Source organism: Candida theae (genome assembly GCF_024610275.1).
Source record: "Candida theae strain CBS 12239 chromosome Unknown scaffold32, whole genome shotgun sequence".
Classification (NCBI taxonomy): Eukaryota; Fungi; Ascomycota; class Pichiomycetes; order Serinales; family Debaryomycetaceae; genus Lodderomyces; species Lodderomyces theae.
Window position 1 is genome coordinate 82,532 of NW_026261367.1, and position 16,625 is coordinate 99,156.

The following is a 16,625-nucleotide window of genomic DNA, read 5'->3' on the forward strand; positions in this document are numbered from 1 at the left end:
GTTTGGTGTAAAACGTAACAGCATTTGATTTTGTGTTATCACCTTCTACATCAATCACAACACCTAAAGTATCACCAACAATCTTTACCTTGCCAAACTACAGTTCATTGTATATAACTATATAACCCCACTTGAGAGCTTGTAAGCTTGAAGCACCCATTTAAGATTGTTAATTATTTCGGAACATTCGGCCTCAGACTCTGCGACCAAGTAGAATTTCTTCACGAGCTCTTTTGAGCTCGACCCTGTCCCTTCATCCGATTGCTGTCTCTGCACAATGATTCGAAAATGATTGGGTTGCTTGGAATACTGCTTGACCTTCATTATTTGAGTGATGTGGAAGGAATACGTCTTGGTCAGTTGTTTATTTGCAACTCGATTCAACTGTTGGTTCAAGTTATGGTAGGTGTGATGTTGATTGAAATTGAGTTGTTGGTTATGTGCAATTGATTCACCTATGTTCTTCAACATTATGTCGTCTGGAGGGGTTATGTGGATGTAGTCTCCATCGATTATGAAATTCTTTTCTGTGAAAGTCTTGATCTTCATCTTTTTCATCTTGCTGTTATTCTTTAAAACCTTCCATTTGAAATATATCGAGTTGATGTTTGTTGGGAGTTGTGGGTTGTTACCTTGAATGATGTCTTCCAAATACTTATTGGATGCTGTTGTCTCTTTGTTTGCCTTTGCAGTCCTTGGTGGTTGCTTGGATTTTGACTGCTGTCGCTGGGGCAGTGTTTCCGTGCCCGCAGCTTCCAATTTCATGTCTTGCACCTTGGCCGACAATTCGTTATTATAAGGAGTCACAGTCGGCGCTGTTAAATTTGCTGGAAACTCATCTGGAGTGGCAGCTATTTGGCTATTCTTCTCTTCATTATCAAGTATCAAATTAAATCGTGTATCAGAAGGAACTAGCTCTAGAATTGTCAGATGCAAGTTCCCGCAGACCTCAACATCCTTCACGTAACGACTTTTCATGCCTCCAGCTTCCACAATTTTAAACCGGTATTCTGTAGTAATAAGTCCTCTTTGAACACAAAATTCTTTCAACACTTGCCCCATAGTGTAAGTTCGAGGGGCTTTGAAGGGTACTTTCTGAGGTATTCCACTATTATCGTACTCAAATACGCTCACAAGAAGCTCAACTTTAGGGACATCATCACTTACTGGATCAAGGCTCCTTTTCTTTTGTTCAAATGCAGTAAGATCCTGTCTAAATTCAGTCGGGAGTGGTGATACCTTCTCGTTCTTGTCAATTTCAACAACGTCCTTTACACGACATAAAGCCAAATCCCTTGGATTGTTATAAGAAGCAAAAGTTCGGTTTCTATCCAAAACTCCGAATGAACCGTAGTTTTCTCCATCTTCATCAACAAGCTCTAGTCGCCAAAAATTTGGGTTCAAAAACGAAGGGTCATTTAGTTCATTCACCTCTGGGAGTTTCAACAAATTGAGTAAAACGAATCCAATACAATCGACCACCGACACGCCACGATCAATACACATATTGTTCAAGACTGGAGATGTTTTTGGGGGTAAAAAAACATTCAATTGTGCAGCCCGCGAAGAATTCACGCTAAGCAACCCATCGACAAAAAGGTAATAATTCAAAGGGTTCACATTTGTTGATTTGAATCTCGAATGTATCAATGTGCTCAAGTTGGAAGTTTGTTTTGCATCTGAGACTTTGGGGACAATCTTTGTGAACGAAAGCAAAGGCTTCTCGAGTTCTTTCAAATTTCCAAATGATCGTACTTGCATCAAATTGACTCCCACTTGTTGACTACTAAGATAGTTCGCTCCGAGATTTTTAGGCACCGTATGATCACCGTATGTATTAGCTCGTTTTTTCCTATTCAACCCAAATAACTGCGAGCCGCTAACACTAGCTTTGTTTGGCAACAGCTTATCTAGAGTGTTCCCCATAGAGTCTGACCGCGAAAAGGATTCCATGATCGTGCCATTATCCAAGTCGGTAAACTCAGAGTCATCTGTTAGTTCACCATCAGACTCGAATCCTGGCTCACCATCCCCCTCAACTTCCTCGTCCGTGGTCACCTCGATAAACTTGCCATTATATCCAAATGAGCTCCCGCTATCATGAGCTTGATCTGATTTCAGAGTCTCGCGATTCAACCCGGTTGATTCAGTTCGTTCAAGACTTTGGGTACTCTGTGTGTCGTCTACGATAAAACTCCCCTCTTTGTCGGTGAGATTTTCCTTCGAAGTTGTGACCTGTGATGATCCGTATGTAATAATGGATCCTCTTCTTTCATCGTCACTGCTGTCTGAGTCAGAAACTTCATTCTTTCCCGATTTGAAAAACTTCACTATTGGAATTTTCAGTTTACTTTTTGTCTTGTCTTTCTTCTTATTCTGTCTTGAATGTAGTCCAGCTAGTTGGTGCTGACCGAGTATCCTTTCCTGAACCTGATGCAACTCAACTGGATCATCGTCAGTGACTTCATCCTCTAGCGACAAATCAGCCAATTGCCCATTGGCTCTATCATTTGTTATTGATTGATTATCGGGACTAGCTTTCGGGGACACATCATCCGTCGGGTACGGATCCTTTTTGCTTGCAATTGGACCACTGTTTCTATTCTTTCTCCTCGATAGTTCTTTTCCTTGGCTCGAACGCCTTCTGTGCTGGGATGTGTTGTCAATTGTCCTCTTCACATGACTTCCAATCTCAAACGTTATGGGAGGAGAGTTCTGAAAAAGTCCATTAGGATTGTCTCCTTGCAAAGATCCACTGGCAGAGTAGCTTGGAGCTATTATTCTTTTGAAGTGTTCCGAGTCGTCGCCCAATGAGAGATAAGATGTTCTCAAATGATTCAACAATTGTGCCTGATCCAACGGAAACGTCATTTTATAAACTGTATCAACAAGGTAACAGCAGTAGCAGTAGTATACTTCTCGGTGTATTACTGTCCTCCCACATACAGTTCAAAATACGGTTGATGGTTAACTTGTGCAGGTAGAGGCAACGTAATGACGTAGTTTATGAGTTTTCTCGGATATAAAAAAAACGTGTGCTACAGCAGCAACAAACAAAAGAGAAGAGAAAGAGAAAAAGCCCGACAAAAGTATTGAACGAATAAATAAACACAGACACACCACAACAACCACAACCAATTCACTGGGATAACCAAGAACCAACTCAGCAGCAAGAGAAGTCGTCACCTATATTAGATTGCTACATTTATACAAAACTCCATTCAACAGGATTTGAATCGAACTGCAAGCACACACGGAGCACTAACTTCAAACCAGCTATTTTGCCTCGGCCTAAACTAGCAAACACAGTCTCACACAACAACAAAGAGGCTCATTTTCAAGTGACGAATATACACCATTGCACTTGGCGTAAGAGGAATAGTTCTGAGATGCCCACGGGCTCAAGAGCGGAAAACAATTACTAGGTATAATATTATTTAAAACATGTCCGGAGCACATAGGAACGATAATAGCATAGCCAACTCACAAAATGAGGATTCCGATTTTCAACAATTGAATAACCACATTGATAGCATTTACAATACGTACAGCTCAAACAACCACGACAGTGTCGAGAGCTTGGATTCGGAGAAGAATAGATATGTTTTCAAATACGGCGACACCTCGAATAATCAGTTGCCCTCAGTACACATATCGTCGCGGTTATCCTCCATGGAGCCATCCAATTCGGAAGGGGTTGCCAAGAGTGCACCTGGAACTCCATCGTCAATAGGATCTTTTGATTTTAGGCCGCGTTATCCACGAGCAGTCACAAATTCATCGTTGAATGTGCTATTGGACACTGCGAGTGGGAATTCTCAGTTTAAAAGTATTGTAGACTCGCCAGCAAGGCGTGGCTCTAATGAAGATGCAAACACGCTAGATGACGGGGTTCCGCAATCATCAGAGTACAATGCGGGAGATCGAAATTGGCAAGAGGAGGGAGCAGCACTCAAAACTATACAAAAGCCCAACGGAGAAGTATCGACAATTAGAAGAAGCGTTACGGACTTTAAGTTTGGTAAGGAATTAGGAGAAGGCTCGTACTCAACTGTCATACTTGCCACTGATAAGATTACCAATAAAAATTACGCGGTGAAGGTGTTGGACAAGAGACATATTATCAAGGAAAAAAAGGTAAAATATGTCAATATTGAAAAACATGCATTGAATAGATTGAGCAATAGAATGGGGGTCATTTCGCTTTACTTCACATTCCAAGACAAGGATTCGCTATATTTTGTGTTGGATTACGCATCAAATGGTGAACTATTATCATTGATCAAGAAGTACAATACACTAAATGAAGACTGTACCAGACATTTTGGTGCACAGATCTTGGACGCCATAAAATATATGCACGACAATGGTGTCATTCATAGAGATATCAAACCGGAAAACATTTTATTGGACGACAAGATGAGGATCCAGATTACCGATTTTGGAACTGCTAGGTTATTGGAGAAAAAGAACGACGAGAGTGAGGATTATCCATTGGATGTTAGAGCCAAATCGTTTGTTGGAACAGCCGAGTATGTCTCGCCAGAGTTGTTGGAGAGTAAGTTTTGTGGAAAACCTGGTGATATATGGGCTTTCGGTTGTATTATATACCAAATGATTGCTGGTAAACCCCCATTCAAAGCAACTAATGAATACTTGACTTTTCAAAAGATCACGAAGCTCCAGTACGCATTCAGCGCTGGATTCCCCACTATAATTCGAGACTTGATTAAAAAGATCCTTGTACTTCAGCCGTCAAAAAGGGCCACAATTCCGGAAATACAAAAGCATTTCTTTTTCAAGGATGTTGATTTTAATGATTACAATCAGATTTGGTTAACTGAACCGCCAGAGTTAGGACCGTATAAGATGACTGCAAAGTCCATGATGAAAATCCCAGATATCATCAAACACAGTACATCGACAGTGATTCCAAAAAAGAAACATAACAAAGCTCTTACATCTAGCGGAGATGAAAATTCTGTCGTCTTGAAGCCACGCAATGGTGGAGCCCCGAATGCAAATGTTTCTGCGAGGAAACCAAGCAACGCCGAAGTCACAGGCAATGTCAATCCAGCTAATGCTGCCGCGTATGCTCTACACAAGCCATTGACGGTTTCAGACAGTAGCATACCAGAGAGCAACTCCAATTCAAAGGACAATTCCAATGACAGTAAGCGCAGCTCGCGTGGCTCGCAACTGCAGCAGCCTGATTATATACCGGGAACGAATATATTGCGACCACAAATCAACACCCGTCCGTCCCTTCATTCTTACAAAAGCAGCCGGGAGAAACCAAAACCGGCCGCCAAACTGAAACCAAATGTATTGGCGGTGAGGCCACCGGGTACATTAGAAGAGGCATGGGGTGCCTATTTGACTCACCCTGACGAAAGAGTATTACGTATTGGATCAGTTTATGTTCATAGAGAGTCGACTGAAGCTTTTGAAAAGAAACACAAGGGCTCGTTACATGCGTCACCGTTGGATGCTGGGAATACAAATCGAAATCGCTCTGGGACTAGCTTGCTCTCGCAAATGGTCAATGGCGTGCCCGCCCAAACACATTTTGATTCGGTAGACGAAAAAGTTGCTATTCAAGAGCCTTATGAGGAGCAACTTTTGAACAGAAGTAACAGCAAAAAGAGTAGCAAGAAAAGTAGTGAGCTTGAAAGGACACAATCAACCACATCAAACAGATTATCCAAACGGTCGTTTTTCAAAAAATTGGGCTTGTCGCAGAGTGACAAAAAGGATGACACTGACGATGAGCCTGTTAATATCTTTAGTCTTGACAAGCCGCAGGTTGGTACTATGGTAGTTACAACTCATGGAAGAGCACTTGTTTTTGCAAGAAGAGATTTGAGCTCTGACTATGAAATCATTCTCACAATCGAGTTGAAATATCCATTCATTAGATTCCAAGAGTTGGTGTCGGTCCTGACCAGATTTTCCAAGGTGTTGCCATCAGTGGGTGTTTTCACAATCACCTCAACTGAGCTGACTTATGTGTTTGAAGTTGAAAAGTTTGAGGTAACCCAATGGACAGAAGCATTAAGTAAAGCTCGTACCAATGAATTGGAGAGGGGAAAATTAGAGCAAGAAGATTCTAATTCCCCAGGTAATTCCAAAGAGTCTATAACGAGATCCAATGTGGAAAGCCCTGCCACAATTGTTACCAAGGACCGCCATCACTCCTCGCCAAAGTTGGCAGATTCGCCAGTCGTTGCGTCTACGACTACTCCACAACCAAGAGTTTCTTCCGAAAAAGGCGCCAGACGCTCGCCACCCGACACAGCAAAGTCTAACATCAGAGAAACACCAAAATCGTCTCATATGTTGAAGACCAAAATGCAGCGCTCGACACCAAAAAGGAAGCCTCCTCCAGTTAGTCCGCCAAATGAAGTCAACACTACCGGCTTACCAAAAGATTCCTCCGATAGTGGGTTCCTTCGGGCAGCCAAATTGGCTGTGGCTCATAACGCGCATATTCCAGTATCGAATAATAGACGATCTAGTTTTACAAAAGAGGATGGTAGAAAAGTTGATCCAAATAAGACTAGGGCAGTATCTCGAGGACAGGGATCGACATCGTCTAGTAACCCTTCGCTGCCGGTTGTAACAAGTCTGAATTCGAAATTCTTGGCCAGAAGTATCAGAAAGTGATGTCATGGTTGAGTCTATATAGTTGAGTCCGTAAAAAATGATTGACTTTGGAGAAGAGGTAGGTGTAATCGTTCCACTTTGAGTGTGGATGTAATTTCTTGAAACGATGTGCCGTATGTATAAACTCGTGTTAATGTAGAATACTTCTATTCGTCTCTTCGCGACATTCAGAAAGTGGTTTCACGGCAATCTTTACTTGATATTAGTGAGTCAAGTTTATCGGATTACCAAACACGGGGTTATCTGGCTTTCTGTAGAGGTCACGAGATGGAATGTATGTTTTATCAGCAATGGCTTAGGGCTAAAGACCTAGATGAGAATCTTACAACCTTACCGCAATACACAACCCATACTATTCATTAAGTGGGCACAAAAGAGAGAGAGAGAGAGAAAAAAAAAAAAAAGAAAGGATGTGTGTACGCACCAAGCGTCCTCTCCTAAGACAAAAAAAATTTCAGTACCAAGTCCATCTACAAACTCACCTTCTGGAGAATACAACTACTTGTCAAAGACTACATACATCAGAAATGGCTAAATTCATTAAATCAGGTAGAGTTGGTATGTCAATATCAAAAATACGTATCGGAGATGAGATTGAAATCGGAGGAGGAAAAAGAATGAGGACCAGGGTCCAAGTTAAATAATGAATTCATCACGTCGATCAACTTGAAGCCAAGACAGAGAGCTTTCGTCAGTATGAGAAACTACAAGTATTTCCATCTTTCAACTTGCCCCAAGCAATTTATTCCACAAGTGTAAGATACCACTCATTTTCGAGTAGAAGTCTCGCACGAGTCCAGACTTCTCATCCAATCTCCCGAAACGCATACTATTTTTCATACCTCAACGTTATACTAACATTCCATATAGCTATTGTTGTCCGTGGACGTTATGCCGGTAAGAAGGTTGTCATTGTAAAACCACACGATGAAGGTACCAAATCACACCCATTCCCACACGCCATTGTTGCTGGTGTTGAAAGAGCCCCATTGAAAGTTACCAAAAAGATGGATGCCAAGAAGACCGCCAAGAGAACCAAGGTTAAGCCATTTGTCAAATTGGTAAACTACAACCACTTGATGCCAACTAGATACTCCTTGGATGTCGAATCCTTCAAGTCTGCTGTATCATCGGAAGCTTTAGAAGAACCATCACAAAGAGAAGAAGCCAAGAAGGTAGTCAAGAAGGCTTTTGAAGAGAAACACCAAGCTGGTAAGAACAAGTGGTTTTTCCAAAAATTACATTTCTAAGTTTATTCACAAAGGAGAGAAATAATTTGGGGAAGTTAAGTTTTGGATGATTTGCATGAAGTCAGTTTTGTATAGTATCACACTTTTAAAAATTTACGTTTTTTAATCTACAATTGGGTTTTTATCAATACTTGGATATAAACTGTACTAGAGTATGTTCCGTGTCTCTGGGGTTCTTAGTTGTGTAGAGTGTAGTATTTGGTCTTGTAAAAAAAGCCCTGCGATGTTTCACAAATGGTAGCGAGTGTATTACTTAGTAGTGAAAAATAATCACCATCAAGAATACTGAGTCATAAAGAAGTGTCACACACATAGAAAGCTGCACCCATTATCCAAACAAGCATGTCAGTCGAAGATAAAGTAGCAGATTTGAAGCTCCAAGATGAGAGTGAACAAAAAATCACACCATGGGAAGTAGAAGGAGCTGTTGTTGATGGGAAATCACAGGGCATTGATTATGAAAAATTGATCAAACAATTTGGAACTAAAGCCATTACTCTGGAAACTTTGACTAGGTTCAAAGAAGTTACTGGACATGAACCACATCCGTTCTTGAAGCGTGGGGTTTTTTTTTCCGAAAGAGATCTACACAAGATATTGGATTTGTATGAACATGGTGAACCATTCTTTTTGTATACGGGAAGAGGGCCATCATCCGACTCGATGCATTTGGGCCATATGATTCCATTTGTTTTCACCAAATGGTTGCAAGACGTATTTGATGTTCCGTTGGTGATTGAGTTGACCGATGACGAAAAGTTTTTGTTTAAACCTAAATTGACCATTGATGATGTCAAGAATTTCTCAGTGGAAAACGCCAAAGATATCGTTGCCGTGGGGTTCAAACCAGAAAACACATTTATATTTTCAGATTTGCAGTACATGGGTGGTGCTTTTTATGAAAATGTTGTTAGAACATCGCGTCAGATCACAACTTCAACAGCAAAAGCAGTTTTTGGATTCACTGATACCGATTGTATTGGAAAAATTCATTTTGCTAGTATTCAAATTGCAACTGCATTTCCTTCGTCATTCCCTGATGTCTTGGGATTACCACCCAAAACCCCTTGTTTAATCCCCTGTGCTATTGACCAAGATCCGTATTTCAGGGTGTGCAGAGACGTTGCTGATAAGTTAAAGTTCTCCAAGCCAGCCTTAATTCATGCCAAATTCTTTCCGGCATTACAAGGTGCTTCAACAAAAATGTCTGCTTCTGACACCTCGTCTTCGATATTCATGGGTGATTCTGCAAAACAAATACAGAAAAAGATTAATAAATTTGCATTTTCAGGAGGTCAGGCATTGATGGAAGATCACCGCAAGTATGGAGGAAATGTTGACGTTGATGTTGCATACCAATACTTGTCATTTTTCAGTTACGATGATGAAAAGTTGGAGAAATTGGCTGAAGGTTATAGAAAAGGTGAAATACTATCGGGTGAAATGAAAAAGGAATGTATTACTGTCTTGCAAGAGTTTGTGGGTGCTTATCAAGAGAGAAGAAGTAAGGTTGATGACCAAGTTGTTGAGAAATTCATGAAACCTCATAAGTTGGTTTATGGTCAGCAAGAAAGGAAAGTTGCACCAAAACAAAGACAAAAGAAGTAGTAGATTTACATAGATGTATCGGTTTCAACCATATAAATTTAGTAGTCCTTTCATAGCAATTTCTTGACATTTTCGAGTACGAAAGTCAACTTTTCTAGATCATCATCACATACTTCATCGCCTTTACCAAACCATTTGGATGCTATAGATAGTATGACTTCGCGCGGCGAGTGAATTGACATGAGTTTCCCCACTTGACTAGCAACTATGGAGACTTTCATATTTGAATAATCGCCAATTACCATTTGTGGTTCAGGTGGCAATCGATCTCCAGAGGCAAACCCATCGCCGCCATCTTCATTGTCCGCCAAGTCCATCATAGACTCATAATTGATCGAGGTTTTGGTAGATACTGGTATTCTAAAAGTTGTATCGAGTATGCCATTGATGGAAATGTTCAAGATCTGCTTATTCTGAAATTGTATCAAATGAAAAAAAAACTCTTGATTGGCATGTGTAGTTGCAAATGACTTGCTGAACCCTTTACTGTCCTGAATGACTTCCGACATGGTGACGACTTAGATGGGGTGTGAAACAATTGAAAGCCACTTCTCCGATGCAAGGACGAGGATTTATGATGTATGCCGTGGACGGGAATTGCATGTCTGCGGAATAACAATAAGCCTGCAACACAAAACGGCGAAATCACAAATTTTTCAAACAAACCTATTTCTGGCGGTAACATACAAATCACTTCCATTGTATAGGTTTGTTGCACAGAGTGTAGGTAGTAGATTGTCCCTCGACTAGATTAACAGGGTGAGTTGACCGATGGACGGGGAACACGAGAGTGCAATCTGTGCAATGAAGAAGAGATTTGGAAAGGACCTCAAACTAAACACAACGAAATCAACTACTACATACAAAGTGACGCTGTGGTCCAGTTCAGCTGAAGACTAGGTACAAAGAAGAAGAAAAAAAAAGAAAAAGATGTACACCTTTTGCATCAAGAGTAGCTGTTTGTCCTTGTACAAGTAAGCTTATTCGTGAGTAATGGCTTTAGTCATGGATGAATAATATTTTCTGACGACATCATGTATAGCAAATACGACATTTTTGTATGAGGAGAGTAAATGTCATCCGATTTGCGTAGCCTCACTCTACGACATTGTCATAACCGAGTTGCCGAATTTTTCAACTTTAATATCTCTCTCATAAGCCTAAAATAACACATTCAACCAATGAATCTCGGAAACGAGCTTGCTCTATTCCATTGTTTAACATACGTCTTTTGAAAGTCTTTGCACCTTGTCGAAAACAAAACAACATTAGCTAAGAACACAGCATCAACTCAGTACATATATAAAGAGGGCCCCAGACTTTTCTGCTGAAACAAAAAAAAAAAAGAAAAATAATTAAAATCAATTTATTGCAAATCGAAAATAGCCCTTCTTCCCCCACTAGAGCTCCTCTTCCATAGCACCTCAGAAGCCATTACTACACACGCACACGCAACCCAGAATACGCGCTAATGATCAACATGACACAGATTTTCACTCCCATAGAGGATGCCCTCGCTGCTTTCAAGAAAGGTGAATTCTTGGTTGTAATGGATGACGAAGATCGAGAAAATGAAGGTGATTTGATCATGGCCGCAGAACTAATAACTCAACAGCAAATGGCATTTTTAGTGCGTCACTCGTCCGGGTATGTTTGCTGTCCATTGTCAACTGAACGCGCTGACAAGTTGGAGTTGCGTCCCATGATTCAGAACCAAACGGATAGACATGGTACTGCATATACCGTCACTTGTGATGCTGCTGATGGAACTACAACCGGTATATCTGCTCATGACCGTGCGTTAACTGCAAGATCACTCGCTAACAAGGACTCCAAATCTGAAGATTTCATTAAGCCGGGTCACATTGTTCCGTTGAGAGCTGTTCCTGGGTTATTGAACAAGAGAAGAGGACATACTGAAGCTGCTGTTCAATTGTGTGAATTGACTGGATTACAACCGGCTGCTGTTATTTGCGAGTTGGTGAGAGATGAGGATGGGTTGATGATGAGACTTGACGATTGCGTAAAGTTTAGCAAAGAGCACAATATCAAAATCATCAATATCAATCAATTGGTTGATTACATTAGTATTTAAAAACAAAGGGGAACAACAGAATCTACTTATCTTCATTGTAAATAATACACAGACTCAATTCACTTGAGCAAAAGTTGGACTTTTCTCTTTCCACTGACGTCATCTTTAACTGATTTCACATCAACTTTGACTTTATCAAATACACCAACAGTTCTTTTCTTTCCATTATGATCAGTAAATGTCAACTCATACTTATCTTCATCATAATTAGCATTGTTTACATCACCCATGGTTTCGAGTTTGATGAGACCCTCAACACCGAATTTGGGTACCAACACCACAATACCATTATTAAAACTCTTGATCACATACCCTTCATGTTCAGCTTCATTACTTCTCATCACTTGTCCAACGTAATACTCAATACTTGCTCTTCCGGCAAACTGGGCATTTCTATGACGTTTGTTTATGTTTCTCACAATCATCTCCATCTTGTTCTTATCCCTATGACTTAAGTCCAAATTCTCGTATCCAATAGCACCAGCCAATTGTCGATGTGCAACAACATCACAATATCTTCTAATAGGGGAGGTGAAATGGGTGTATATATCAACAGCTAGCCCGTAATGTCTGAATTCAGGGTACCCATACGAGCCTGATGGGAAATACTCAGCAGCCATCATGCATCTTGTGGACATGATTCTAATCAATGTGTTGAAATAAGGATCCTTTGGATCCACACAGCGGTCCAAAGAATCAGCCAATGCTTTTGATGATTCTGTCGAGATCGAAAGACCTTTCTTCCGTACGTTGAGCATATCGTTCAATGTCTCAAAATTAGTTGCCGGTGGAGCTGCATGTCTTCTCAACATTGCAGTTTGAGGATAAGCATCGTATATTTTTCTAGCGACGGAAATGTTGGCAAACAACATAAACTCTTCAACAAGTGAATTCGTCTCCAACAATTTCTTAATTTCAACTTCTTGTGGATCAGAAGTTTCGCTATCCATATGAACCTTCACTTCTGGCGAAGCCAAGTTTAAAGCACCAGCATCTAATCTCTTTTGCTTCAATTTCTTTGACAACTTCAATAAAATCCTCATCGAATTCGTCAACTCATCCTGTTGATTGGGGTCATCTATACGTAACTGAGCTTGTTCATATGAGAAAGCCTGCCTTGATTTTATAATGGACTTCATGTACTTGACATTTACAATATTTGCATCTTCATCAACTTCCCAAACAACACTAAATGCAAAACGATCAACAAATGGTTTCAACGAACAAAGATTTGTACCTAGAAGCATAGGCAACATATCTATTCTCTTGTCCACAAGATAGACTGAAGTACCTCTTGATGCACCTTCTTGATCCAATGCTGTTCCAGCTTTAACGAAATGGGTAACATCAGCAATATGAACCCCAACTTCGTAATTCCCATTGGGTAATTTCTGCGCATGCAAAGCATCATCAATATCAACACAATTTGGTGGATCAATCGAACACACCAACTTGTCTCTAAGATCAACTCGCTTTTGTAGTTGTGGATCATCAGTATTGGAAATATCTGGAACAGTCCAATTATCACCCTCTTTGGGCAAACAGTCCAAAACATTTTTGGAAAAGGGTCTATACTCAACATCGTGTTCCAACAAAAGCGCTTCAGTTTCAGCCTCAGCACTCTCAACTTCACCTAAAGCTCTAACAAAATGCCCATTAGGGTGTTTGGAATCACTAGGCCACGAATCGACAACAACAACTATCCTTTGTCCGAGGTATTCTTTAGCTTTTCTAGTTCTAATTCTAATCTTTGGTAATGTCTTATCCATCAAAATGACAAAACAGTTTTTAGCCGAGTTTCCTGAATCACTTTGGCTCACTGATGTAGGAGCAATTTGTCCCACATAGTACCTCCAAGATCTTCTTGCAATCCCAACAACTTTCGCAGTGGGTTGAAGCCTTTTTTCCTCTGATGATCCTTTTGTAGTCTTCATTGCTTCTTGCGCCAAAAGAAGACGCTCCTTATCCGACACAACACCTTCAGAAGCAACGTTGTCATCTTCATCATCTCCACCATCGTCTGGGTTATCATTGACACCAACAGACTCCTCTTCTATAATTGTTGTTGAAGGTTCTTTCCACTTATCTTTGGGTAAAAGCTCCACAATAACCGAATCTGAGTTGAAGGCACGGTTCAAGTTCTTGGAGCCTTGGATCAACAACGGTTTCTTGAATGCAGACACATTAACTTCACCTTGCAAGTAGTTGTATGACGAAATGTTCAAAATACCTTGGTACAATGTTCCATTTTTGATGCCAGCCATAATACGGGCATTTGAATAGTACTCTGGGAACGTAGCCTCATCTTCTCCCTTCTTGCCTTCAAAAGTACCAGGGTCTGCCGGTATCAACTCCTTCAAGTCCTCTCCATTAGGCAAGCAATCAAGATATTTATTCAAGGACATGACATCCAAGTCTTCCCTTTTTGCTTTGCTTGTGTTACCGTTGTCATTACACACCAATATGATTTCAATACCAGGCAAATGTTTCTGATACCATGCGACAACTTTCCGAATAGCTCTATCGTTTCTATCATTGATTGATTCATTCTTTTCCCTAGTGACATATGTACCTTCATTGTATTCATTGTGAAACACAACAAACCTCTTGTCTTCCAGCTTGACCAAGTTTCTCAACCTTTGATATATTGGAAAAGATCTATTCTTGACCTCTTCCAACACAGTTTGTGGGATAATTACATCATAAAAACATTGCGTACTCTCAAGTAAATCGATGGCGTGCAACACAATATTAGTATCCAATACGACATAATGGGGTTTGCCATGGGTAGTTTTGGCCGGATTGGCAGATAGTATGAATTTAGGGACATTGCCGTTGGCGTCTGGCTTGACTATTTCTTGACAATGAGTGCAAGCTAATGAATAGCATGGTATATCGTTTCTCAAGTAGTGTTCACGAACAATTTTCAAAGCGCCTCCATTCTTGGACCGCACAAATACTTTTGATGTGACTGTTAGACCCGTTGAGAGTCGTTTCCTGTTAGTCGGTACAGTCATTATCTGTTGTATTCCGTGATGTGTATGATTTGTAAACGATGTCAAATACTCATCAGAGAGAAATTTAAATTTTGCCGTTGAGAAGAGAAAGAAAAATACATAGAGTAGAGAAGGAGACTTTATATGTCTTTTACTTCAATTACAATACAACAATACACAGATGTGTGACAGTTACCTTCCTCTCATTGGCGAATAGGGCAGTGTGTCAAATGGCAGAACATACCGTGCTGCCGTGGGCTTACCATTAAACCGGTATAATGGTGATGAAACTTGACGAATTTGATGATGACGATGATGCAGTGGGGATTGCACATGGTTGCGAATATCACCTGGGCTACTCACAGTGGTAAATCGTGGCCCTTCATCCTCGAAGCTATAGTAGCTCTCATCAGAGTCACTCATTGTGGACACAATAAACTTAGATGTTGATATCAAAGCTTCGTTCAAGTTGCTACTGTGCTGGTTATTACTACATTGGTGTTGCTGTTGCTGGTACTGGTGACTTCCTTGAGCCGAAGGATATTCAGACTCATCAATTATTGGTGATAAAGCATTGCCATTATCCAAATTCATCATGTCATACCGTATAAAGTCGGCTTGTTGTCTATTGCTTCCGTTCAGCCCATCCTGCCTCATGTTGGGATGCACAATTGCGCTCGAATAATTTGCAGGGTTATCGATGACTTGGCTTGACTCCACTGGCGGTACAATTAGACTGTTTATAGCTGACATTTGCTGTCCAGGTAAATTTGTGAAACGCTGATTTTGGATCATCCTTGTGCGGCGTATTGCATTGGGAGACATTGCTGCTTTTGTGTGTTCATTTTCGAATTCATCTGGTGATTTTGCTACGTCCTTTTTGATCTTTATTGACCGTTTGGTTTTATAAGGATATAATGCGTGAACGTAAATTGGCTCCGTCGTGTCTAAGTGCTTCTGCTGCCGCTGTAGTTGCTCTTGGGATGATTGCTCCGACACTGGTCCTGGTCTAGGATTCCCTTTTTGATCTTTGGTTTGAAGGTATGGTTTGCTGATGGATCTCCTCAATGTTTCTTGTCGTTCTAATTGTTTGGATCTTCTAGACTGATGTTTGAAAAAGGTGGTGAGACTTCTGTGTGATTTTTTGGTCGTTGTCTCGTTGTTTTGGATGTGAGTTGAGTCGGGTTTAACTGGGAGCTGCTGTTGCTGCTGTTGCAGCTCCTCCGCTACTGGCTGTGGAGGACGGTTGAACAAATACAGATGTGTTGTTTCATATACCTGGGATCTGTTTTGCTGCTGCTGGGTGAGTAAACAACCAAACTTGGTTTGTAAGTTTCCATCTACGGCCACGTAATTTTGCCTTCTTTGAAAAAGTGGGGGATAACGGCTAATGAGATTGGGGTCTCTAAGCTCTTCCAAGGTCATGAGGTCAATCCTTGATGCAGTTAAGTTGATTGAGTTGTCCATATTTTCAGATGGTCTGTGAGGTGGCGACTTTTTTCTATATTCTTGATATGGGGAGTTGTTCGAAGAAGAGGAGGAATTAATTGTTTTTCTTTTTTTTTTTTTGCCTAGTCGTCGTTGTAGTTTTATCGATTACTAGCGCAGTAGAGATTTGTAAATGATAAATGGCGTATAGATATACGTTTGTACGATATTTGCAGCCATACATTTATATGAAAGTTGTTTGTTATGTTTGACAGACGGTAGCGCTGTACTTGTTTGACCAATTACAACAAATCATTTAATTGGTAAAAGTTACACGACTTATACGATATATAGCGATACAATCGTGATATATTCTGCATGGTAATATGAATTAAAGAGTAGCCCCTCCCCGATGTAGAGTTGCTGATATCAAGGTACCTTTTTCATAGCATCTCTGCTAGATATACCGTAAAAGCTGTGTTTAGTCTTACTAAAGTGTATACAATTAAACGCAGTTCCTCGAAAATTTGAAAAAAAAAAAAAAAAAAAAAAAAAAAAAAAAAAAAAAAAAAAAAAAAAAAA

The 16,625-nt window shown here is 40.4% G+C and overlaps 7 protein-coding genes across 7 annotated transcripts; 4 read left to right on the plus strand and 3 right to left on the minus strand. All coding sequences in view use genetic code 12, as the record gives it.

Moving 5' to 3' along the window:
- Positions 1-117: 117 nt before the first annotated feature.
- KGF57_001135 (uncharacterized protein) lies at positions 118-2,871 on the minus strand (the record flags this gene model as incomplete). The annotated part of the gene is made up of 1 exon (XM_051750310.1): positions 118-2,871. The coding sequence occupies one exon, from the start codon at positions 2,869-2,871 to the stop codon at positions 118-120; it is 2,754 nt and encodes a 917-aa protein (XP_051610373.1).
- Positions 2,872-3,444: 573 nt separating this feature from the next.
- On the plus strand, positions 3,445-6,666 carry KGF57_001136 (PDPK1 family serine/threonine-protein kinase; the record flags this gene model as incomplete). The annotated part of the gene is made up of 1 exon (XM_051750311.1): positions 3,445-6,666. The coding sequence occupies one exon, from the start codon at positions 3,445-3,447 to the stop codon at positions 6,664-6,666; it is 3,222 nt and encodes a 1,073-aa protein (XP_051610374.1).
- Positions 6,667-7,193: 527 nt separating this feature from the next.
- On the plus strand, positions 7,194-7,916 carry RPL27A (60S ribosomal protein eL27; the record flags this gene model as incomplete). Its single annotated transcript, XM_051750312.1, has 2 exons — positions 7,194-7,224; positions 7,537-7,916. 2 exons carry the CDS (start codon positions 7,194-7,196, stop codon positions 7,914-7,916), a joined length of 411 nt encoding a protein of 136 aa, XP_051610375.1.
- Positions 7,917-8,258: 342 nt separating this feature from the next.
- Positions 8,259-9,524, plus strand: WRS1 (tryptophan--tRNA ligase; the record flags this gene model as incomplete). Its single annotated transcript, XM_051750313.1, has 1 exon — positions 8,259-9,524. One exon carries the CDS (start codon positions 8,259-8,261, stop codon positions 9,522-9,524), a length of 1,266 nt encoding a protein of 421 aa, XP_051610376.1.
- Positions 9,525-9,574: 50 nt separating this feature from the next.
- KGF57_001139 (uncharacterized protein) lies at positions 9,575-10,224 on the minus strand (the record flags this gene model as incomplete). The annotated part of the gene is made up of 2 exons (XM_051750314.1): positions 9,575-10,041; positions 10,212-10,224. 2 exons carry the CDS (start codon positions 10,222-10,224, stop codon positions 9,575-9,577), a joined length of 480 nt encoding a protein of 159 aa, XP_051610377.1.
- Positions 10,225-11,004: 780 nt separating this feature from the next.
- Positions 11,005-11,619, plus strand: RIB3 (3,4-dihydroxy-2-butanone-4-phosphate synthase; the record flags this gene model as incomplete). Its single annotated transcript, XM_051750316.1, has 1 exon — positions 11,005-11,619. One exon carries the CDS (start codon positions 11,005-11,007, stop codon positions 11,617-11,619), a length of 615 nt encoding a protein of 204 aa, XP_051610378.1.
- Positions 11,620-11,678: 59 nt separating this feature from the next.
- On the minus strand, positions 11,679-16,423 carry KGF57_001141 (exosome catalytic subunit; the record flags this gene model as incomplete). The annotated part of the gene is made up of 3 exons (XM_051750317.1): positions 11,679-14,561; positions 14,856-16,116; positions 16,404-16,423. The coding sequence occupies 3 exons, from the start codon at positions 16,421-16,423 to the stop codon at positions 11,679-11,681; spliced, it is 4,164 nt and encodes a 1,387-aa protein (XP_051610379.1).
- Between the last annotated feature and the right edge of the window lie 202 nt (positions 16,424-16,625).